Source organism: Acartia tonsa, chromosome 14 (genome assembly GCF_053477335.1).
Source record: "Acartia tonsa isolate MP-2025a chromosome 14, ASM5347733v1, whole genome shotgun sequence".
Classification (NCBI taxonomy): domain Eukaryota; kingdom Metazoa; phylum Arthropoda; class Copepoda; order Calanoida; family Acartiidae; genus Acartia; species Acartia tonsa.
The window spans coordinates 31420104-31444899 of record NC_137273.1 but is presented as its reverse complement, the minus strand read 5'-3'; the positions used below and the strand labels follow the sequence as shown (position 1 = coordinate 31444899).

Sequence of the window (24796 nt, the reverse complement as noted above, 5' to 3'; positions counted from 1 at the left end):
AACAATATATAAAACTGTTCCAATATAATTAAAGATATCCATAAAAAATACTTGTGTTTTAAAAACCAGTAGAGTTCTAGGATTATAGAATATATATCATAAAAGCTTTGTTTCTTGTTTTTTTTATTGGGGGGGGGGGGGGGGGTAGGAAAGTCTTTGGTAGGGGTAATTTTTCTAGGGGTGATTTCTCCCAAAAAATAGTTATAAACCTTCAAAGGACCTGGGTACAAAGCTACATTGTAAAGAAAACAGATCCTGATACTTATATACAAGGGTTACATCTGAAATTAAGACTAAAACTAAAAAAAAACATATTTACCTTCCAGTAATCTGGCAATAATACTATCAATATTGAGCTTGTCCGTGTCCGCGCCTCCGCCAACTTTAGCGCCCCCGGGGCCGACAAATTTGTTATCCATCGAATTTATATTAACAATCTATTCACTTCACAACAATAAAAATTATGTTTTCTGCTTTTTAACAACCTTAACTTAGTAAGGATTTTTTTCACACTTGTATTTTTTCTGCAAAGTACGTTTCTTTGATATATGTTAGATCATAATTATTATCGCATAGTTTTAGGGACAGCTTTCCGCAGATATTAACAGGCTAACAAAACTGGTATTAATTCTATTATTTGTGAAAAATTCTCTATAATACGATGAATTACATGATTTTTCAGTATGTCTGATCGTGAAACAATTTTAATCCAAAGGATATTAATCGGTTTCGAAGCCATACTGGAAAGAGAATGTGAATGAATTTAAGGATTTAGATTTGAATATTTCCATCAATTTTTACTGATATACCTAGTGAATTTTAAAATGAGTAATATATCTTAGCCTAGAAAAAAAGATCATTTTGTAAGAAAGATTTTTGGCAATGTTTTAAATGGACCCAAATACAAAAAAAAGATCATATATCAAAGAAACTCACTTTAGAAGTTGAATATTTTATCTATTTTCACTTGTTGTATGTTTAAAGCACACAGACAGACAGACAACTTGTAACGTTAAAAACTCTCTCCTTCCTTCTCTCTCTCCCTCTCTTACTTTGCCTTGTGTTTAGCTGATGGCTGATTTCAAACTGGCTCTGTAGTTCCAGTTTTGGCCGCGCTGTTGCGCTAGTTTAAATTTTTACCACCAAAGCAATTTTTTGATGCCATTTTTTTATATTTTGGTCTGATAATAACAAATCAATATATCATTAAAAAACACGAAAGTTGAATTTTTCAATGCGTTTACAATGAACACTCAAAACTATTCACAATTTTAAAAAAATGAAATAATTTTGACTTGGTATAACAAAGTTTCTCAAAGTTGGCAACCTAAATTAGTTTGTTGTTATGATGTTGAGAAAATCCGCAAGATGTCTCTAGCTTAGACATACTGCAACTTTTAGTATTTTTTTTAATTTAGAGAAAAATCTATAATAAAACTTTTATTTTTAACATTTTTGAGATGCCTACTTATGTTGAAAATCAAATCTTAAAAGAAATAATATACCTAAAGAAATGATTTTAAAATTTAACTAAAAGTTGCAGTATATTTCAAACATGGGCTAAATATACTTGCCTTTAAAAATAATAACAAATATATCTAAAAAAAATTTCATCACCAGATAAAAGTCCATAGAAATTTAATTTTTTATATTTTTTAGTAGAATGTTTTAGCCCTTTGAAATGAAAATGTCGTATTTGAAGCGGCATGGAATTGTGCAAAAATAATCGTTTTTCAGCGAATATGTGATAATTTGCCAAAAAAATTGGGAGGAAAAGGCAATTTCTCTTTTAGATTTCCTTTATGGCATAAAAAATTCAATATGAACGTTTTAGAAAAGGAAGTTTTTGCATAGAAACTAAATAAAGATTTCGCGCGCTTTTCTGGTTCAGTCGCCATCTTGTTCTTGTGCGAGGTGGTGTGTTGTGGTTTTACGTCCAGCAGAGGCGCGGCATGTCAATTTATTTCTTTTGTTTTGATGTTCTTTATTTTAATTTGTAGGTTATTTTTTCATTGTATTGTAACTATTTTAGGTAAATTCGTTATTTTGGTGAATGTCAGTTTCTTTTTTTGCTTAATTTATATTATCTAACCGTAGATGTAATTCGCGCGAGATTGTTGTGTTTTAGCCCGTTCTTTGTTAATTTTGTATAATTAGAATGAGAACATCTGAAAGTAGCGAAATAAATTATCGTGGATGAATTAACAGAGAAATTGAATCACAGAGCAGATGTTCAGTGGTCATATAAAAAAGGGGTTCTTGCTTGAATAAATACACTTTTTTACGAATGAATATGTGTATAAATATCTATGTCTTTGGTGCGTGATAGACTGACAGACTATGCCGAAAGTTTTTATTATCAGCAAGGAGTATTTTTAGCATATAAACGTACAGAAATTTATGTTAAAAGCAGGTGAGTAAATCTGATTTTTCTGAGCTTTGTATATACGGACACGAGCAGCTAGTAATATTAACTTCGTCGTAAAATTGTTCTTATTGATTTGTAGTACTATTAAAATATTATTAAAATTTATATTTATTTCAGAACAAGCATATAAAACATTCTACACAATGTCTGACAGACGTGATAGAGATGGGCGTGGCGAGTTTCGTCGCCCCCCAAGAGATATGAATATCATGCATTCACTCAGAGTTGGAAATCTTCCTTTCAAGTATGTTTATATTGGATTAGAATATACGTGGATATTATGACAGGGGGAAATTGTCGTAAATTCAGGTTGTTGACATGGAACTCTGATATTTTTGTCAGTTCGTTTATCTAGTAGGAGGGGGGGGGGGGGGGGGTCGTGTTTTAGCTAGCTACAGGTTCACTTCATTAGATCGAGTACACACTAATCTGGTGCAAGTTCTTTTAGAATTAAGAAATCTATTGTATGTTTCAACTTTTACTTCGTAATTCCCTTTCAAGATAGTAATATTATGTCCCAAGTGTTGTTCGTCAACCGCTGCATGAATCCAAATGGTTTTTCAAATAAGTTTTAAGTTGGTATCTTCTTTACTTACTTAGAAAAGACGTATTTAAAACCATAACTTTGTTCTAGTGCCGTCGCTGAAGACCTGCTGCCATTGTTTGAGAAATACGGAGACGTTGGAGATATTTACTTTCCCCTGGAGAGGGGCACAGGCAGAAGCCGTGGCTTTGCTTTTGTCAGGTATAACACTTTACTTTATTTATATTTTAAAAATACATGTTTGTTTATTCTTTTTTTAAAATCAAGTTCTTTAAACATTGGGTTGTAAGTTATTTACCCAATCTCAAAATTTTCATTTATAAAAAAAATAAAGTTTAACTCTTAGTTTCAATGTTACCAGTCAAAGAAATAAGATATCTTATCTCTGTTTATAGATTTGAATATCTCTAATTCTGAGCTGAGAGCTTGAGATATGAGTGTGTGTCATGTCAGTAAATATCTCTGTGTGACTGACAGATAACAGTAGTATGGTCTGTCCAGTTGTTATCGCCGGCCGCCAGCAGCTTAATTGCAGTTGGGATGACAAAAAAAGAAAAAGCAGCTTGAGACAACTAAGAGCAGTCGAAAAAAAAGCAGCTTGAGGCCAAACACAGTAGTATCAGCAATAAATAAAGCTGCCAATTTTACCAGCAGTTTAATAGAGCAGCCAGTTTGTGTGCCGGACAACTAGCAGCTTTTCTCACTGCGTCAGTCAGACCAAATAAGGGATTATCTCAGAGTTGTGTGTAAAAGCAGTTAAGAGCGGCTACTACTACAGAGCAGCATTTATGGTGGGGACAGAATAAGAGCAGTCAGTCTGAGACAGCGCAGGGACAGAGGGATTAAGATCAGTCAGATAATATAAAACTCTACTGAGAGGCTGAACCAATGGTAGAGTCGGTCAGTTTCTGTCGGTTGATTTGTTGGTAATTATTTTAATACAAACTTTTTCTTCTCGTACAGGGAGAAAGGGAAAAGCAAATAAAATAAACTTTGATGGTTGAATGCAAATTTGTCATTCTTTTGATAACTAAGCAAGTTTTCGTTTTCTTTTCAAATAAATCAAATGTAAAAATAAATTTTCCCTTTCTTTCTGCATTTTTCTAAGTTTTTAGTTCAACTATTTTACGTTTATTTTGGACTAAGACTGCCTGTCAAAATATGTTTTTTTTTTTGCAAACTTAACTAAACGGGGGGGATTTTTGACACATTTGCGTAAACAGTGAGTATAGGCTTTATCTTTGGACTGAGAGGATGGGTTATTAGGGATAAAATCATTCTTATATGATAAATTTTCCCAAGTTTTAATATTTTTTGGATAGGCCTCCAGGTTCAGGAGCAGCAGGCCTCCAGGTGGTCTCTGGACAGGCAAAAATCAAAATAAATTTTTTGTTGTTAGAGGTCATTTTATATAACAAAATATGCATATTTTAAAATATTATTTACATATTTGAAGAAAAAAGATGCATATTTTGTTAATAAGTTGACCTTTATCTCTTTAAAAAAAAATTTATTTTTACCTATCCAGAAACCAACTGGAGGCCTGCAGCTCTTGCACCTGGAGGCATATCCAAAAAAAAAAAATTTGGGAAAACTCATCAAATATGAATGAATCTTCTTTTATAACCTATCCTCTCAGTCCAAAGATAATGCCTATACTCACTGTTTACACAAATGTGTCAAAAATTCCCCCCCTCTTAAATGTTTAGAAAACATGTTAAGTGCCCATCTAAGGCAGTGTTTTTACACATTCCAAATAGTGGGAATATTTATAAATCGTTCCAAAAATTAGAATTAACCTGTAAAACACACGAACATATAACCCTCCCCCAGCTTATTAGTTTTACAATGAGGGGGGGGGGGGATACTGTGTTTTCAACGAGGCACTTTGAGTGAAACCAATCAATAACTTGAAAACTTTCAAGTTAATCTGGCACTGAAATAACATTCTGCTTCTATATCAGGTTCTATGACAAACGAGATGCAGAGGACGCGTGCGACGCACTGAACGGACGCACCTATGATGGACGTGACCTCAAGATCTCCATTGATCCTGGCCGTCCAAGCAATCCCAGGTCAGTACTAAGCAGTTACCTCCAGCGACTGTGGAGTAAAATGTGGTGCATCTACTTTCCTATTGCTGCTATGTCAGGTGCGCGACATAAATACTAGAGTAAGGGGAATCCCTTGGCCCAAAACAGGCGCAACTCATTACATTGCACAGTAAGGACCTCTTAGACAAATGTCGGACCATCGAAGAGTTGTTTGTCCGTTCGGTGCCACCTTACTTGATATGCAGGGGCGATCGAGCGCGTAATAGTTCAATTATTAAGGTAGCGTGGAAGCGTCACCTAGCTCCAAAGAGCTCAAGTAGTTATTAACGTCCAAAGGGGGGGGGGGGCGAAAGTGACACTTTTTGAAACCAAAACTTAAAGTCAAAGGAACTCAACTAAAAAAAGAGTTACAGGTCTGAGATTTTGCATGGCAGTTGCTTTATAGGGTTACAATATGGAACTGTGAAGAAACGGCGGCGCAACCGCCGAAAACCGCCGTTTCCCGCCGACATTTTTAAACGATATAAACGGCGGTTTTCGGCGGTTGCACCGCCGTTTCTTCACAGTTCCATATTGTACCCCTATAAAGCAACTGCCATGCAAAATCTCAGACCTGTAACTCTTTTTTTAGTTGAGTTCCTTTGGGGACTTTTAGTTTTGGTTTCAAAAAGTGTCACTTTCGCCCCCCCCCCCCTTTATAGTTATTGAACATATATTTATTTTAAAAATTTACCTCACCCTAGGGCAGAGATTAGCAAAGAAAGAAAAATATTTTGGTAAATCAATACATTAATGGATAATTCTTCCACGTTTTTTAAAATGTTGAAAATCAAATTTATTTATTCCATTGGACAAATATTTCTTTAACATATGCTAACAATCTTGTTAAATACATTTAACTTTCTTAAATTATTTCATCTGTTTATTTTAGGGGTGATCGTGGTGGTCGCGGTGGACGTGATCGTTCTCGCTCCCGCTCAGGCGGACGCAGCCGTCGTCGCTCCCCATCTCGCTCAAGATCTAGATCCAGGGGAGACCGCAGGCGCAGGTCTCCTTCCAGATCCAGGTATGACAGTTTAATTTTTTTTGTAGCGTAGCTACTGTGTATGATACATTTTGTCAGTCCGTAACGAAATTTATAATAGACTGGATTTTTTGGTTAAGATACATATTTTTCACACAACTTACTCGATCTATCAGTTATGCAGAACTTTAATCTTCGCCACTTGTTGATGTTCTCATCCTTGTCCCATGTTAGCCGATTACCGTTAAAAGAAATCAGAGATTTATTAAATTTGGAAGTATCATCTTATTCAAAGGACTTATATAACTAAATAATTTTTCACCATACTATCTGAGGATAACCGTCTCTAATCGAATTGATATCAACTCTTATATTTTTTTAGGTCCCGTGATCGCAGACGCAGATCCGACAGCGGAGATGACCGCAGACGTAGCTCTGGCGGCCGCGGAAGGTCTGGCTCTCGTAGCCGCAGCCGTAGCCGGTCATAAAGCGGAGAAAATCTGAAGAAAAAACTTTGAACCGAAATTCGTGAAAATCTTTTGAGTTAAACGTATCATGCTTATCATGAATAGTTGTTAAATATGTTCAACGTTAAATGTTAAAAAAACACACCCTACCTATTTTTTTAAAATTGACAATTAAAATATCTTTTTTTTTTGTATTTTCAAAATTTGTAAACTAATACCTAGTACATTTAATGTACTTAACATTAAGCATTATTATGTCATATAATGTAAATCACACTTATTTTTTTCACTCCATTATTTGTCATTTCTTTAAGTACCTACCTACATAAAATCTGTATTGTACACTTCATACAGAATTGAAAGCCTTGTATTTCACCATAAATTCAGATATCAACAGCCTTTAATAATAAGAGCTAATCAACTTTAATATCAATAATTGCATTATTATAAACTTTTTAATTCTTTCAAACTATTTAACATTATTGTTTGTTTACAGATTTTGAAAAATTGTCGACACAAAAAAGATTAACCCGCTAGAATGTCCTACCGAAGGCCACCGCGTGATGTTGAAAGAATGACCTCTCTCAGAGTGGGAAACCTGCCATTCAAGTAAGTTTATCAGTCTTTCGAGACTTAAAAAAAAGTAATAATAATGTGTGTGTGTGGCTGTGTCTGTAGATTAAGATCTCCCTAACTGCACTGGACTACTATAGTTTATTCCCACATGCAGTAAAGCATCGGATATTAATTTTACGGGGTTTGGGCTGCGATTCGAACTCCCCGACGACTGCTATTAAAAAACCTAATTTTATTTTGCATATATTAATGACCTTATTGAATACATTTTTTTCAGTGCCAACGCAGACGATATGGCTCCGTTGTTTGAGAAATACGGAGACATCGGAGATATTTACTTTCCTCTGGAGAGAGGCTCTGGAAGGTCCAGGGGATTTTGTTTTGTCAGGTAAAAAATTATTTTTTTCTGAACATTAATATTTTTCATTGGGATATATTTTATTCAGAGTTATTTAAGATTAGATTGAATTACTTTTTCGTATAGAACAAGGATTTATAAAGATATAAGGAAAGTAACAAATCTTAGAGGGGTGGTAGGGAACTCAATACTGTTTAGGGAAATTTTATGTAGTACATATACACTAAATGTTTTACGTAAAGCATCTTTTTTTAAGTTATGTGTGTTTGATGTTATTTATGAAGTGCCGTAAGTCAAGGACACTAATATCTTGTGTTCCTGATAATAATAAATCTTATTTGCGGAAGGCGAGCGGCGGAGACAGACAGCTGCTAGCTGCTGCGCTACTGTCAGTCAGACATCAGTTTGCTCATCACTCAGATCTGCTTAAGCTGTGCGTTCAATAAAATCACTATATTATTTGAGAGATTGAGAATCGATTGGTTTTTGTCAAGTTATTCCCATAAAAATCTTTTTAAAAAAAATATGATGGAAAAAATCTACCAAATATGAAATAGCTGACATGCATGTGGGTGTACTGATTAATATTATGAGCTGAACAAATAAAAATCTTCCGAAATATTTTGAATAAAATCTACCAAATATGAAACAGCTGACTTGCATGCGGGTGTACTGATAATCAGCTGATCACACAGATGGGATATCTCAGACTCATTTCTTTGGTAAAAACAAAATTATTATTTTAGAGGGCTTAATGGGTTTAAAACTTTAAAAGAGAAGATTAAAACATTACACATTACACAAGCATTACACACCAAAAAATGTCTAAGATACCTAAAAATAAGGCTATTTCAATAATATAAAAGAAATTTTAAGAATTAATTACACGATATTCATTTGAAATCCGCATAATCTTATGTATTGATTGTTGTATCATTGTAAACTAATATTAGATATTAATCTTTTAGATTTAAAATAAATTGTTTTTTCTTCGAAAACTATAACTTTAGCCGTAACAATTTAAACAGTATTATTCAAAAACTCTGTTGATTATAATTTGAATCTGTTTTTAAACCTATTTTTTGTAATATTAACTAGTTAAATGTACTTGATGGAGCTTTTCCTTTCCATCTACATGCTGTAATTTATAAATATTATTTAAACATATTGGCATGATTGAACCAAAATTAATTATCCTATTATTAGGTATTTTGACCGCCGTGATGCTGAAGACGCGATGGACGCCCTAAACGGCCGAACCTATGATGGAAGAGACCTTAGGATCACTGTGGATGCTGGTAGACCAACCAGGTAAGAATTCACAAGGATTGCTATGTCCATGTAAACCGTAAAATGACAAGTGACCATATTTAATGGAATAAAAATGTTAACATCATCCATCAATAAATTGCGAAGCACCAAAAACAGACAAAATCAAATATTTTTTTAGCAAATATTAGGGGGGCATAAAAAAGACTGGAAGATAAAGGAAAGAAAGTAAAACCTCATTAAAAAATATTTTCGTTTGTCCGACAAAGTTAGTTGTATAGTGTATACTAATGCTCTTTGGAAAGAGGTATCTTCATAACAAAAATAGCATTATTATCAGCGTACGGACTGACGAACGAAATAAATTATAGAGCAGCTTTGGTATTAAAATTCAAATCTAATGGAAACATCGAATACGATTGTTGGCCATTTTAGGATTTAAGAAAAGAGAAGGATTATTTGTAGAACTAGTAAGATATTTTATTGTTATATTTTTTCTAGAGGTGAAGACTATCGTGGAGGTCGTGGCCGTGACCGTTCTCGATCCCGTGACCGCAGAAGACGCAGCTACTCAAGGTCAAGAAGTCGGGATAGGCGCTCTAGAAGCAGGTGAGCTAAGACTATTTTCAAACAGTCATTCATTATTTGTTGTTATCAGAAATAAATATTTCCTTATTTTTGAACAATTTAATAAATATGTGTTTGACCTATTCTTATAGATTTTATGAAAATTCGTATCGTAGGAGCCGTGACCGAAGGCGTGACCGTTCAAGATCCCGTGACCGCGATGACCGCCGTGACCGGTCAAGAACTGGATCCAGAGACCGCGGACGATCAGGGTCCAAAGATCGTAGCCGCAGTCGTAGTAATTAATGGAACTGCGAAGATTATATACAACAAAACCTCAGTTATTGCTTCGGCACTATTATACAATTGAAATATATACGTTCAACAAGCTTATATCAATCTATTCTTCATGTCTTGAACATAAAAGTTGACGTTGATTGTATAGATAAATCTTTTTGTAGAAAATCAAGCTTCTGTGTTCAATTTTCAAGTAACCTGAAAATTTTTAATTTACATCTTAATAATAATATATTTTTATATTTTTCAAGAAAATCCAGTTTTCTTATACCTATATGCTATGTTTTGTAAAATATTATATCAGGGGTGTATATTCTGCACAAGATTTATTTTTTTTCCCCGGCTACAAATTTTTTTTATTTTTTTTTCCCCCCTAGTTTTTTCTCTCCAAGTAGGGGGGAAAATGAAAAAATATTTAAAGAACTCCATATTTTATTTATTTTATCCCTCCTACCACACATTTTTTTAGTTTTTTTCTCCAAGGAGGGGGGGAAATGGAAAAAATGTTTTCAGTTTTCTTAATTTTTACATTTTTTTTCCCTCCAACCACTTATTTTTTATTTTTTTTTCCCACCTTTAGCCGGGGATCCCATGCAGAATATACACTAGGTAATTTCATAATGTAACCAAATGAAGAAAATCAAAGGTCGCGGTACAAATACCTGTTCTATGCATAAATATAAGCTTATATATGCAATTTTAGCTTTCTAGAAGCATTCTTAGTGGTAGAAGGTGATTTTGCATTTTTTTGCCAATACGCGAATTTTCTAAATCATCGAGGTTCTTGGTTACCCGTCTTTGGGCTGCCCTAAAGGCAACTTAAAGTAATTTTAGACTATAAGTTCAAATAGCAACTGCCTTTCATTCTTCTTGCCATTTCTAAAAAGCTAAAGAGCGTCTTTCTGACCCTTCTGTGAGCTGAGATCTGAAAAAAGTGTTACCAAGGCTCCATTGAAGGATTGAAACCATGGAGCTCGAAAAGTCCATCTTTCAACCTGCCTGCTGGCACAGGTGCTCTTATCCCGCTAGAGTTGGGCTAGAATGGTGTTTAAGGTGTTTAAGAATGGTCATATTGTGAGTAGGAGATAACATTTAAGGATGCCTAGTATAAAATTCGTACCCTGAAGACGGGTAACCAAAAAAATTTCAATGTTTCACCTTCGCCTTCAAAATCCAAGTTTTGACTTTGCCAGGTCTGCCTGGAGAGCTAAAGACAGTAGACCAATCTTTGTTGTTAATGTGTCTATAGAGAGCTATTATCATAACAAAGAGAAAACTTTAAGGGCTGAAAGTCTTTTTCTCACCCAACTTACACCAGAAGGGCAAAAGTCTTGCAAAAATTAGGCTCGGTCCGACTGTCCATCTTTCCAAGACATTTAATTTAGACATAATGATTCATATAACAGTAAAGTATGATTTTGGAAGCGTAGCAAGTTAGCAACTCTATAAATGTTACCAAAATGTCCGTATATCCTTTTTATATGATGTAAATATCCTTTTCATCTGATTTTTGGAATACTGATTCCTATTACAACAAGGTACAATTATATAAGTAAAACATGTCTCTAATCAAGTTCTAAAAATTTAAGTATGTCCTTAAAACAGTATCCTGTATTTAAGCAGTTTTGCAACAATGTACTATTTTTTTCAACTTATACATTTGTATTCTGCTTATTCAATTCTGACACTCAATAAGTGTTTATGTTCGTTTGTCCTACCAGTTTGGAGCTTCGCTTTTATGGTTGTTGTCATCCTTGTTTGATGAAAATTTGCAATAATTTGCCAATTTCGTTTTTTTGTAAGAATTGCTGTAAAACGCTTCAAAATTGAAATATCTTTAAAAAAGGAATACAGATACTTATGGATAAATGTCTTAGTAAATACTAACTGACATACTCTATCTCTTACAGGGAGGTCATACCATATCATATTACCCTGACAACAAAAACTCATTTGGAAGTGATTTGGACACCTATAACTGATTCTATGGCCAATATACTAACCCAATAATTACCAAAATCCAAGAATCTTAAAATATTTTCAGTTCTCGACTTTAATGCCACCTTTCATGGCGTTTCAGAATACATGTTCAAATGGTACCTCCTAGTAGAATCCAATGCCATTTTTAAAATGCTAAAGAACATTTTTCTAGCTCATCTGTGGCCAATTCTAGAGTAATTGTCTTAAAAAATAGTTTGAAACTTTGATGTTTTTCAGTTCTCGATACATGACTTTAGAGTACAAAGGGATCTGTCGTTTGACAAATTTTTCAGATCTCAGACCACAGATGGGCCAAAAAGGTGTTCTATATCTTTTTAGAAATGGCAAGGCAAATGAAAGGCAGTTACCGTTTGAACTTATAGTCTAAAATGACAAACCGGTGCCCTTAGGACAGCCTAAAGACCGGTAACCGATAACCTTAATGTTCAGGTTTAAAGATTCATTCTTCGCGTATTTTCGAAAAATCTTGATTTTACCTTCTACCACTTAGAATCAAGATAGAACCAAAAAAATTCATAGTATTGGTTATTTTTATGTATAGAACAGGTATTTGAACCGCGACCCAAAATTTTTTTTTTTTGAAATTACCTAATATACACCCCTGTATTATATTGGAATCGTTTAAGACAATAAACGGCAACTTTAAATTATGATCTTTTTTGTTTATAACTAAAATCTGGGCATTTAAAAACCCATTTGTAATTTCAATTTGATGACCTTAAAACCTTTTTTTGTGTTTTCAGGCCATAAAACAAGAAAAATGTCTGAGCATCCGACCTCTCCCTCTGCCCGTTTGACCGACACTGAACCAGAAACACCCAGCAGCAGAGTTGGGGTAAGAACTTAATTTTCAATGTTAGTGAAGCTACTCTATAATTCAATCAGTCCGTTATTTGTTTTTAGTAGGTACATTCTCACGATTCTTTATTATTTTTTTTTAACTTTTAAAAAAGAAATATTTGTCTATAAGAGAAAGCTCGTAATTTTAAAAGGGATAATTTTGTTTAATTAAATAAGGTTGTATGTCTATTTATCGCCCATCTTATATTCATATCTGATGCAAATTGTTAAAAGCTAATGTTAAGAATTGATTTTCTTTAATATCCTAGGATAACCGGCTATATTTATTTTTCAGGGACCGCAGGATGGGCGACGCGACATTGACATGGCCACTTCGCCGCCAGAGGTCGACGGCGACGACCTGCCCGCCTTCGAGGACGAGGGTCGCGGCGGCGGCGGACTTTCTGGGCTTCCTGGAGGCGATGATGAGGAGGAGGAGGGCGAGAACTTGTTTGGAGATGATATGTTGAATGATTACAGAGAGATGCCACATTTAGACAGGTAGGTGTATACCAGGGATCTTAGGGGATAAGACAATGGTTTATAAATTGAGGTACATCCCTAATGATGACGCACGAAATTACCCCTTCTGTAGATTAGAATTGGCGGTTAAAACGTTTAAACATTTTTTTAAATGAACCAACCAAAAATTCGTTAACTTTAAAGTTTTGGTAGTTTTCTGAATAATGGTTGGTTGTTTCAAACTTTTTTCAACCAATAATTTTATCAAACGAGGGATAATTTTTTGATAAAAGTGGAGAGGGTTCTGTTTTCAACTAGGCACATAACGGGGAAGCAAGCAGCCATTAGAAAAAAATAAAGTTTAATTATAAATGAATTTTAGATTTGATCCAGAGCTGTTGGATGATGATGAGTATGAAGCCCTGACAGAAGGAGAGCGTCAAGAGGCGGAGGCCATGATGAGGCAGAGAGACAGGATGGAGGGCAGGGATGAGGGACGCCTTAGGAGAGGTAGGATTCATTAATTTAGCCTAAAACCTGCAATGATAAAGTAGAGACAAGATGGAGGGCAGGAATGAGGTTCGCCTTAGAGGTAGCGATTTTATTTAATAGCCTAAAGCCTGCTATATTATACCTCATCAACTGCCATGCGTTTCCAATAATGCGTTTAATCCCGTTTAATTTTGAAAAGATCTCTTGGGGCGTGTACCAGGGATATCAAGGGATAAGACAATGGCCAATAGATTGATGTACATTAGGGTGGGTCCATTTCCCCCTTTTTTTTAGATTTTACTGTTATCATAAGTTGCGGAAGTCATGATAAGCCCCATTAAAGTTTCAAAAGTGACGTGGCTCTTATGGCTGCCGGCGCGCGGGGGGTATAAAAAGTGCCCACCCCCTTATAAACTAAAAATTTAAATTCCTTCAAACACAGGCATGTTGCATATCAAAATGTCCGCATTAAAAAGCTGATTACAAATCTGAAAACCGTTTTGAAAAATATTGCTCCTAGTTCGAATAAGATCCCATTAAGTACCTAAAAACAGCTAATTTAGTAAAAAATGTGTATTTTGGTAGGTTATTTGAAAATCATTTCAGACTGAATCAATATTTTCAAAACTGTTTTCAGATCTGTAATCAACATTTTCATGCCTGTGTTTGCAGGAATTTCAATTTTTGGTTTTATAAGTGGGCGGGGGGCACATTTATACCCCCCGCGCGCCCGTTGTTTTTGGATTAATAACCTCTTTCAAGTTTCTCAGGGTTTTATATTGGCCCAGTAACCCTTGCCAATGTCAATTGTCTACTAATGTGAAATTCCAAAATCGACCCACCCTAACAGGGTGGGCATACAAAAAACCCACCCAAAAAAACCCCACCCAGGGTTTTCAATAAAACCCCCATAAAAACCCTTAAAACCCTGGGTTTTTAAGGGTTTTTGGGTCGAGTTTTTAAGGGTTTTTGGGTTGGGTTGGGCTGGGCTTTTTGAAAAAACCCTGGGTTTTTCCCCACCCTGCACCCTAATGTACATTCCCAATGATAATAGACAAAATTAGCACTTCTGTAGATTAAAATTACTGGTTGAAAATGTTGGACACTCAACTTTACAAACCAATCAATCAAATGTCCCCAAAATTGTTAAGCCAACAAATAAGAAAACGTTATCATGATTCGAAACTTTGAGGACCAGTGTAATAAACAGCCAATTGTCTCTCTCACTCTGGGTGTATCTTGTCCTCGATAGGCTATCCAAGGCCATGCATTCTTCTAAAATTTAATTTTTGTAGGTCTTTTGTATGACAGTGACGATGATGAGAGCACCACAGGTCCCAGCAGGACCAAGAGAAGGAGACAAGCTGAGATGGCAGCCATGGAGGTAATAATTGGGGTCATTGGGTTATTTATTAATCTAAGCAATAGATGGATAGTATATAGATTCATCATTTAAGAGAATGAATGTAAAATATATATGGATTTTATGGCAGGGAAGGATTCGTCGTCAATTAGGTCCAGTAGGAGGGGGGAGGGGATTGAGTAAAGAGGGTGGATTATGGGTAAAGTTATTTTTGTAAGCTGCGAGCATCACTTTACCAGAGTAAATGAAAATATATTCACTACAATATTCGTTGACAAAAGACTACACGACATATTAAATCTTTATTGGTTAGTTAGAACTAAAGTAACTAAACGTTTCGACCAATAATTTCAATCTACAGAAAGGGTAATTTTGCTTATTAATATGTAAGGATGATATGATGGAAGAGGGAGAGGAAAGTGTGGAGAACTTGGAGAACACTCGAGGCCTGCCCACTTGTGAATGGGTCACCAAGGCAGCTCCACGTCGCGAGATCAAGAATAGATTCAAACATTTCCTCAGAACTTTTGTGGACAGCAAAGGAGAGAATGTTTTCTTCAGAAAGATTCAGGACATGTGCTCACATAACAGACAAAGTTTTGAGGTAAGTTGTATAGGAGCTTTGCAAATTATAATGAGACAAACTTGGCTTCATAGTCTTTTAAGAATTATTGTCGTTACGAGCTGTTTCAAACTGTTTGTTCAACAAACTAAGTTATTCTGTTGCAAAATGCTTGAATACAGAATACTGTTTAGGGACATACTTACATTTTTAGGACTTTATTATATAGAAGCTCCGTTTATAACCCTGTAATATGTTGTGCTGGGATTCCATGATAGGATAATTATGTCACATGACAAATTGTTGTCAAGAAAGTAAATAAATCAGCATGTTGTTACTTGTTAATGGACGTACATAGTTTCTGGTAATGATTACATAGTTTTTACGCTTTATAAATTGAATTTAACTGTTGTAGAAATCAGTATTCAAAGTTTCAAAGCGAAAGGACAATTGTAACATGTCTAAATTAAAGAAAAGACAGACGTCCTACTTTTATGCAAGGATTACTCTTTAATAAACTCATTTTATTTTCTTAAAGATTGACTACTGTATGTTGGTTGCTGAATTGAAAATTGTAACAAGTTTCCTGATGGAAGCCCCCGCTGAAATGCTCCCCATTCTTGATGAAGCCGCCAAGGAAGTTGTTTTGAGCCTGTACGCTCACTACGAGAGAGTGACAAAGGATATTCATGTGCGTCTCAAGAACATGCCTGTTCATGATGAGCTGAGGGCCCTCAGACAAATCCATCTCAACCAGGTAACTACTTGCTATTTAAGCGTAACTTGTAGCGTATCTGCTGTTCGTTAATTATGGCATGGGTTCGATCCTTCATGATAGTGGGGGGGGGGGGGTGGAGTGGATATTGAACTGTACCCAAAGTTTAATGTAACGTTATTTCATTTGTAGACTTAAAAACTTTGGATACTTATATTAAATTTTTAATGGTTTGTTCTAAACTTTCAATAGTGTGCAAACATTCAAACGAATAATTTTGTAGTTGATAAAAACTGGTGGAGTAGTGGCTGCGTCCTCAGGAATTATGCCCCAGCTGTTCATGGTCAAGTTTGACTGCTCCAAGTGTGGCTACACCCTGGGACCATTCTTCCAACAAAATAGTAAGGTAAGAAACTTTCATTTAAACAAAATGTTTTTGGTATTTTATCTGTTTTTAGGAAGCTTTTAATAATATTATATAATGGAGTTATAAGTATATCTAGAAACATTAATATGGTTTCCCTAAAATTAAAGACTTAAAATATGTTTGTTTTTTATTTGCTAATTCCCTTCTAATGAAAGATATGAGGTAAGTGCTTCTAATTGCAATTTATTATTCTACTGTAATATGCTTTTACGAATGGCTTTAAGGGCGTCGTAGGTTATAGGTAATAGTTTTATTATGGGACACCTGCCATTCTCGACTAATGTGAGTGAAAGTAGCTAACATTCTTCAACGTGAAGCTTAAGCTCTCCCTAGTAGCTTTAAAAATGTGCCTTGTCCCAAGGAGAGAGGGGTTATTGGGTTGTTTAATACACTAGTCCCCAAAGTTTTAAAATATAGTTTATTTATTTGTTGGCTCAACAACTTTGGGGACTTTAATGAATTTTGATTGGTTAATTCGTTTAGTTGAGTGTTCAAATGTTTTTAACCTCTAATTGTAATCTACATTAGAGGTAATTTTGTCATTTGGGATGTACATCAATTTATCGCCCTTTGTCTTATCCCTTTAGATCCCTGGTTGTGAACTACTCTATGAGTATTAGATCCAAACATAAATGAACTATGGATTGGATACCTAAACACAAATAGGGACTCAATTGACATGATTTTGTAGGAAATTGATCCTGGAACTTGTCCCGAATGTCAGGCAACTTCTGGATTCAGTATCAACCAAGAACTCACTCTGTACAAGAACTATCAAAGAATTACACTTCAGGTATTGCAACAGGCCCCATTTTCACTGAATGAAGATTTTCGATGGATAATTTACAAGCGGTTTTGTTCCGAGGGATAGTAAAGGATGATACCTAATCCATCGTTTATTTTCTTAAACTTAGTTTACTGAACCAACCACAGAATGGGTTTTGGCTATTTTAATTTTAAATTGAATACTTGGTATTGCTTTAGACTATTTTATGTATTCTATCTACCCCTGCGAATACATAGCAGTAGCCGATAGTTAGGATTAAAAACTAACGTCCTCTCAATGTACAGGAAGCTCCAGGTAGCGTGTCTGCTGGCCGCCTGCCCAGATCCAAGGATATTATTCTGACGGCTGACCTGTGCGACACATGCAAGCCTGGAGATGAAGTGGAAATTACAGGTAGTTTTGTCTTAACAATGATTTCACAATATTTTTCAGTTTACCTCTAAGAGCCATGTTGAGCAATGCTTCCCTTCCCTTTTTTCATAAAATGAAAAAGGGGGGTATGATAATACTTTATTCATATGTTACTTTCAGTTAGGTTGTATTTGGTACTGGGTACCACCTCAGGGTTAGGTGAGTCATTGGGAATAATGTTCTCCCACCCATAGTTCAATTTTTTTTAAATAATCGCGAGTCTTTGAGTATTTTGAGATTAAGCACTGAATATTTTGAAGTAAAGCTAGCTTTCGTAAATTGGTGTACGAATATGATCTTAAACCGGGGATTTTAATTGATAAGGCAGTTGTTTTCTTTCTATTTATGAATTAACAGTACGTTTGATTCTTGCTATCTCTTATTGATGTCTTTATATCTATGCATAGGTATCTACAGTAACCAGTATGATAGTTCACTGAACAAGGCAAATGGTTTCCCTGTTTTTTCAACAGTTATCATTGCCAACCATGTGTACAGGTATGCATTGAAGAGTAGCTACGCAGGGAGGGAGGAGGGGACATTGGGCTGATTAGTCCCCAAAGTTTTATATCATTTTCCTATCGTCGACTTTTGGAACTTTAGTCGGAAATTTTGGTTGGTTGGATCATTTAATTGAGTGCCCACGCGCTTCAACTACGAATTTTTATCTACAGAAGGATTTATTTTGTGAATAGCCTGCTTTACTGTGATAAACCCTTTATGTTACTGAGATCTTTCGGCATAGACATAGACATCATGATTCTTTTATATAAAGAATTATGGAGGATTTATTATAGCCGACCTAACACTAATTTTTGTGCAGGAACGATGAAAGATCCGAGGCTGACCGCATGACAGACGAGGACCGTAAGCTGATCCATCAGCTGGCCAAGGACGAGACTATTGGAGAGAGGATCATTGCCAGTATTGCCCCTTCAGGTATAATTAAGTTAGTAGAAGCGCAGCCAATCTTTAATTGCGTCCTTGCAAATATTAAACTTACGTTTTATAATAATGAGATATCTCAAAAATTTGATTTTTGGTGAAGTCATATTTTATAGTTACACAAATTAAAAATTTTGATCGTAGAAAAAAAACGAAGTAGCAGGTTTCTTCATATTTTCACAGTAGCTTTTCTACTATTTCTAGCCCCTGCGAGGCAATTATAACATTTATCTAACCTAAAATAACCTTGGTATCTCAGGCTATTGTAAAAAAAATACGACAAAACCCGCTGCTTCGTTTTCTTTCCATAATGCAAAAATCTTTATTTAACACTTTATCCTTTGTATGTTCTTTGGGACCTCTAAAACAGTGTCCTCCTAAATTTTCTGTATTGGTGTATAATTTAAGTCAAAAAGACTAGATCATGAAAACTAATGTTATTATGTTTAGTGTACGGTCACGAGAACATCAAGCGTGCCTTGGCACTGTCTCTGTTTGGTGGTGTTACCAAGAATCCTGGTGATAAACACAAGGTTTCTTTTTTTTACTTTAACTTGCGCTTACGCCCCCCAGTGCATTAGAGGGAATTGTGTGTGTGGGGTTTTCAAGAAGAAAAATTGGGATTTATTTTTTCAGGGGAGGGGGGAAGGGGTTTATTTTTCTAAATAGCCTGAAACCTTCCTATGAACATTACTATAATATAACAAAAATAACAATCAATTTAGATTAAGACAATATTTTTATTAGTAGTACAGCTAATAAGATTTTACTTTTACAAAAATCGTATTACTTTATATAATTGTACTAAAAATTAACGGACGGACAGACTGAAAGACTAGCTTCGCTACTAATAACAAGAGGGTAATTTTTTATTAGGTCAAGCTGTTATTAATTATGAACAAATGTTTATATGAAATGGTCTTAATTATGGACAGTTTGAATTAATCAGCGCATTTAACTAAACACACAACTTTACGGAAAATACGCGAAACATATGACCCCCATTCTTTTTTTTTAGGTTAGAGGAGACATCAACGTGTTATTGTGCGGAGATCCTGGTACCGCCAAGTCCCAGTTCTTGAAATATATCCAGAATATTGCTCCCAGAGCCATTTTCTCCACAGGTATAATATCTATTTATCGCATCGCTTTATAGATAGCTTTCCATGGTTATGGAAATGTACAATTATAATATTAAAACAATTTTTTTTAGCACCGAGATTCCGAAGGGTCAAAGCCCATTATATTTCTTCCTACCTTCATTTATTTTTGAAATCTTAATTTCCATTAAAAGTTGAATGTATACTACGGATATAGAATAAAAGTGGATATTATGACGGGGGAAAAATTGTCCTCAATTTATGTTGATAACATTGATATCACTTATCGGTCAGTACGTTCATCTAATAGGAAGGAATGGGAAAAGAGGGTGGATTTTGTTCATCGTTTTTTAGCTGGTTACAGGTTTCACTTTAGTAGATTACATGAAAATCTGGTGTAAGATCCAAGTAATAATAAATCCATTATGTTTGCAGGTCAGGGAGCCAGCGCTGTAGGTTTGACTGCCTACGTCAACAGATCCATGAATGGAGAATGGACCCTGGAGGCTGGTGCACTTGTCCTTGCTGATAAAGGTGTTTGTCTGATTGACGAGTTTGACAAGATGAATGACAGAGACAGAGTGAGTATTCACGAGGCCATGGAACAGCAGAGTATAAGTATCAGCAAGGCTGGTATTGTCACCACTCTACAGGCCCGCTGCGCGGTTATGGCAGCTGCCAATCCTATTGGTGGCAGGTATGATACCAGCTACACCTTTAGCGAGAATGTGGACCTGACAGAACCCATCTTGTCCAGGTAGGATGATGTTCAAAATACATTAAAGGGGGAAGGCGGATGAGACTGTTTTTTATTAAATGATTAAACGTAATATGCCTAAAATTATCATACTTGCTTTTGGGCGTATAGTACTTAGGTCGTTCAATTGAAGGGTTGGAGGAAGCATTATTTGATGCACCAGGATTAGAGGTTATCCTTTTAAACAAGTTTTTAATTTGTTATCAGGTTCGATATTCTGTGTGTGGTGAAGGACACAGCTGACCCAGTAGCTGACGAAGCTCTCGCCAAGTTTGTGGTGGCCAACCATTCTCAGTCTCATCCTCTGGCTGATCAGGCTGACTGTGATCATTTTAAGAAGGTAACAATCCTACGTCTTTATTAATGCGATAGCGGCTACCCTCCTAGAGGACCCTGTGACCTTGTGGGGGAGGGGTGATAGATTTCGACAACCTTATTTTTTTATTTCAATTTCTCTTGGGACGGTGGTTGTACCCTTACCCCAAATAGTTTTAAACTTTCCCAGGACCTATAAGAAGCTACTCTGTTAAGGAGAACCATATCGGATTACCGGTTAGCGTGATCCTTTGGTACAGACAGACATACACCCAGAGAACCTTTTACTTTATTATAAGGATATTTTATATTATTGCTTGGATTTTAATTCAGATATTTTTATTATCTAATACAGTGAAACTCGCAGCGGGTAAAAATTGATACCTTCCATAACTATCAAATTAGCCATTTTTTTTACGTAACTCTGAGTGGCAAATGTTCCGTTTTCTTTCAAATATACTAAAAAATATCTTTTATTGCTTAACACGTAAAATTAATTTCATAGAACTATCCCTTTAGGTTGAGGCTGACTTGGTTAACACATCGAGTCTGAGTTATGTTGAGAAGATTCCCCAGGACATTCTGAGGAAGTATCTCATCTATGCCAGGGAGAAGGTTCACCCCAAGCTCAATCAAATGGATCAAGATAAGGTAGGCCAATAGATTTATTACCCTTGATGCCCAATCAGATAGATCAATATAAGGTAGGCCAATAGAGTTACTGCACTAGATGGCAAATCAGATAGATTAAGATAAGGTAGTACAATAGTATTTACCCCAAATGATCAATCAGATGGATCAAGATAAGGTAGGCCAATAGATTTTTTACCATAGATGGTTAATCAGACACAGTATTCTGTCCAATTTAAAAAGCCGTTTCACGCAGATCTTGATCCATAAAATATCCATATTTGTAAGTCTATCTGATCAATGTCTTGAGTGTTTGTTTTAAATGATCTCGCTAACCTCTGAACTTTACAAAATTTCTCCTCATTATCCGCCCGAAGGTTTATATCTATTTTGTAATAAGATTAACCCCCCCCCCCCCCAAAAAAAAAAAAAATCGTCTTTTAAACTAATTTAAAATGTGGGGTGGGGGGGGGGTAGTTCTACACCACAGCCCTACCTCAAGTGCACTTTGCGAATCCGCTACTATTCTAAATAGTCGCCTAAAATTCGAATCAATCATTTTTGCCATATATCTTTTATCAATACATAAATATTTAGGTTGCCAAAGTGTACTCTGAGCTGCGTAGAGAGAGTATGACCACTGGTAGTGTCCCCATCACTGTCAGACACATTGAGTCCATCCTCAGGATGGCCGAGGCCAACGCTAAGATGCATCTCAGAGAGTTTGTTTCACAGGTAATCAGGGGTGTATATTCTTTACTTTATTCTAATTATCCCCCTCCCATATATTGTTAGTTTTTTTTCAAAAAGGAGGGGAGAAAAAAATCTCTTAATTTTTATATCTTTTCCCCCCAACCACATATTTTTATTTTAAAAAAGCTAACTTTTTACTACAATTTTTTTTACATATTTCTTTTAGGACGATATCAATATGGCCATCAGAGTTGTGTTGGAGGCCTTCATCTCCACCCAGAAGCTGGGTGTACAGAAACAGATGGCGAGAACATTCAGCAAGTACATGTCCTACAAGAAGGACAACAACGAGCTGCTCCTGTATCTGCTTAAGAACCTCGCCATGGAGACTGCTCTTTACATGAGGAACAGGTTAGAAACATTGTCAACACAGCAGGGATCTAAAGGGATAAGACAATGGCCGATAAATTGATTTACATCCCCAATAATGATGAATTACTAAATTACACCGTCTGTAGATTTAAGTTAGTGGTTGAAACGTTTGGACACTCAACTTCATAAATAAATAAATCATAATTCGATGGAAGTCCCCAAAGTTGTCAAGTCAACCAATAGGAAAACGTTATTATTATACAACTATGGGGACTAGTGTAATAAACAGCCTATTGTCCCCTCTCTCTCTGGTTTGTTAGGTAATAAAATGAACAGTAGGAGGGGAGGGGGATAGAGTAAAGAGTGTGGAAGGAGGGAATCGTTATTTTATCCCGCTCCGTGTTGCACTTAATAAGAGAGCCTGAAATCTGGTGTAATATCCAAGTACTAATAAATCCATTATTTAGATATGGCAGTTCTGAGGTTAGACAGGTGGAGATTACTGAGAAGGATCTGTTGGACAAAGCCAAGGAGATCAATGTGGTCAACCTACAACCTTTCTACAACTCCAGTATTTTCAAGGTGATTATAGAGATAGTGTTTTCACGGTAATATTGTATAGCCAACAAGCAAAAAAATGTAAAATAATATTTGGGGGGCAGATAAAAAGGTCGTCAATTCTAATATGTGTTGAAAATCACGTATGGGTTTCGTGATTCAGATTTATTTCAGTATAGCATAGCATATTTATTAGTTTTTGGTCAAATCTGTATGTTTTATAATATATTGAAAAAATACAAGCGATTGGTTCTTTTTCTCAACATCCTTATTCCCCCACGGCACCTCCCCCTCGTTAGCCGGGGATCCCGTGCAGAATATACACCCCTGTGCTGAGGGGGTGGAATTGAAAGGAGTATGTTATTTTAGCCCGCTACAAGATTCATTTTATTAAAGAACATGAAAATCTAGTGTAAGATTGAAGTACCTAATACAGTACTATATCCATTATAATACAATTTTTTATTTAGGCCCACAATTTCACCTATGATGCTACAAGAAAACTTATCCAACAGAAGGTTTAATCGTCATATCAACATTTAACAAAAATCTACGAAAATCTGCAAAAATCGTCGAAAATCAACAGAAAAAATCGAAGATGGAATTGTTACCAAATAGTATTTAGTAATTTTTTTAATTGATTAAAAGAATATTCAATTGTAATCCATTAATGATATATTTGAAAGAAAATCATGTGATAAAATTACGCTTAATATCATGAAATATCATAAGCATTTTATTTTCTTAAAATTGTGATTATTTTTATGCCATTTTATACTACCCTTTTATATGCAACCTATACGCTTAAACTAAAATGTTTTATTTTCAGAATATTATATATTTTGATGTAATAAATATAAATATAAGATTTTTTATATGTTTTATAATAAAAAAGTTCATTATTACACGTTATAAATATTAATGTTTAGTATACAGCATGACCCTCAAAAAAGTATTTTTAAGCATCTGCAGCCCTTATTTCTCAATGAATTAAAAAAAAATGCATATGTCCTTGTTCTCCATAGTATTCCACATAAGTAGATATAAAAATATTTTTTTTACCTCCATTAACACCGGAGATTTTTAGAGCTAAAGTTTTGAAAAAGTGACTGAGGAAAAAGTAACTTTTAACATGAAACGACTTTTTTAGCAAAATTAAGGTAGAAATCCTTTTATTTTTGTTACTAGCAGAAACTTTATACAAAAATGAAATAAAAAATTTAGTTTTTGAGTAAAAAGCATTTTTTACACATATTTTTTTAGTCTTTTTAGTTTAATGATATTTTGAAAAACTTACTTATTAGGCAAAATTTTTTAAGATTAAAAAACCAAATAAATCTTTATGAATATAGCAGGAAAATTGTTTTTGTTTCACAATCCTAACGTTAATAACAAAAAAGTTATGAAGAAAATAAAATTAAAACATAATGATTTTTTTGTCTAAAAAGCTTAATTAACCCCCTATTAAATTATTGAGATGTCAGAAAAGTAGGCGGAGCAACTGTCATAATTAATCCTTTTCTCAAATAAGGGTTAATAAATAACCTAAAATTTGCAAATTATCAATTCATTCAGTAGTATTTTTTGCCATTAAAAATTTATATTTTTTGGTGGAATAATAAAGAAATAATTAGTTAACTTGTTTTTCTTTGTGTCTCATTATTCAGTTGCCAGAAAAACATAATATAACCATCCAAAAAATAAGAGAAACAAAAAAAAATTCTTTTTCTCAGTCACTTTTTCAAAACTTTAGCTCTAAAAATCTCCGGTGTTAATGGAGGT

At 34.9% G+C, this 24796-nt stretch overlaps 4 protein-coding genes across 4 annotated transcripts in view; 3 read left to right on the top strand and 1 right to left on the bottom strand.

Annotated features, from left to right (window-relative positions):
* LOC145306186 (serine/threonine-protein phosphatase PP1-gamma catalytic subunit B) overlaps window positions 1-1107 on the bottom strand; it is a 50769-nt gene extending 49662 nt beyond the window's left edge. Inside the window, exons 1-2 of the mRNA XM_080148192.1 lie at window positions 937-1107; window positions 320-524 (exon numbers count right to left, since the gene is read on the bottom strand). Coding sequence (XP_080004318.1) covers window positions 320-419 — 100 coding nt within the window. The 5' untranslated portion in view covers window positions 420-524; window positions 937-1107. The remainder of the gene's footprint in view (window positions 1-319; window positions 525-936) is intronic.
* A 1413-nt stretch (window positions 1108-2520) lies between these two features.
* LOC145306187 (putative splicing factor, arginine/serine-rich 4) lies at window positions 2521-7014 on the top strand. Its single transcript, XM_080148194.1, has 5 exons — window positions 2521-2672; window positions 3063-3173; window positions 4937-5047; window positions 5958-6092; window positions 6433-7014. Exons 1-5 carry the CDS (start codon window positions 2572-2574, stop codon window positions 6536-6538), a joined length of 564 nt encoding a protein of 187 aa, XP_080004320.1. The 5' UTR covers window positions 2521-2571; the 3' UTR covers window positions 6539-7014.
* Window positions 6983-9666, top strand: LOC145306188 (serine/arginine-rich splicing factor 2-like). Its single transcript, XM_080148195.1, has 5 exons — window positions 6983-7126; window positions 7371-7481; window positions 8658-8762; window positions 9222-9329; window positions 9464-9666. Exons 1-5 carry the CDS (start codon window positions 7056-7058, stop codon window positions 9591-9593), a joined length of 525 nt encoding a protein of 174 aa, XP_080004321.1. The 5' UTR covers window positions 6983-7055; the 3' UTR covers window positions 9594-9666.
* A 2594-nt stretch (window positions 9667-12260) lies between these two features.
* On the top strand, window positions 12261-23885 carry Mcm2 (DNA replication licensing factor Mcm2). The gene is made up of 20 exons (XM_080148191.1): window positions 12261-12420; window positions 12721-12926; window positions 13270-13397; window positions 14675-14763; window positions 15134-15346; window positions 15843-16061; window positions 16303-16425; window positions 17138-17239; window positions 17518-17626; window positions 18052-18142; window positions 18468-18583; window positions 19040-19122; window positions 19608-19713; window positions 20125-20446; window positions 20654-20786; window positions 21281-21412; window positions 21989-22126; window positions 22311-22495; window positions 22924-23038; window positions 23485-23885. Exons 1-20 carry the CDS (start codon window positions 12298-12300, stop codon window positions 23536-23538), a joined length of 2787 nt encoding a protein of 928 aa, XP_080004317.1. The 5' UTR covers window positions 12261-12297; the 3' UTR covers window positions 23539-23885.
* The last annotated feature ends 911 nt before the right edge of the window (window positions 23886-24796 follow it).

Excerpts from the sequence above, each read along its gene's own strand:
- LOC145306187 (XM_080148194.1), top strand. The coding sequence starts at position 2,572 with ATGTCTGACAGACGTGATAGAGATGGGCGTGGCGAGTTTCGTCGCCCC. Across the intron at positions 2,673-3,062 it reads GTTGGAAATCTTCCTTTCAA|TGCCGTCGCTGAAGACCTGC; the intron begins GTATGTTTATAT and ends ACTTTGTTCTAG. Across the intron at positions 6,093-6,432 it reads AGGTCTCCTTCCAGATCCAG|GTCCCGTGATCGCAGACGCA; the intron begins GTATGACAGTTT and ends ATATTTTTTTAG.
- LOC145306188 (XM_080148195.1), top strand. The coding sequence starts at position 7,056 with ATGTCCTACCGAAGGCCACCGCGTGATGTTGAAAGAATGACCTCTCTC. Across the intron at positions 8,763-9,221 it reads GATGCTGGTAGACCAACCAG|AGGTGAAGACTATCGTGGAG; the intron begins GTAAGAATTCAC and ends TATTTTTTCTAG. Across the intron at positions 9,330-9,463 it reads GATAGGCGCTCTAGAAGCAG|GAGCCGTGACCGAAGGCGTG; the intron begins GTGAGCTAAGAC and ends TTCGTATCGTAG.
- Mcm2 (XM_080148191.1), top strand. The coding sequence starts at position 12,298 with ATGACCTTAAAACCTTTTTTTGTGTTTTCAGGCCATAAAACAAGAAAA. Across the intron at positions 20,447-20,653 it reads ACAGAACCCATCTTGTCCAG|GTTCGATATTCTGTGTGTGG; the intron begins GTAGGATGATGT and ends ATTTGTTATCAG. Across the intron at positions 20,787-21,280 it reads ACTGTGATCATTTTAAGAAG|GTTGAGGCTGACTTGGTTAA; the intron begins GTAACAATCCTA and ends CTATCCCTTTAG.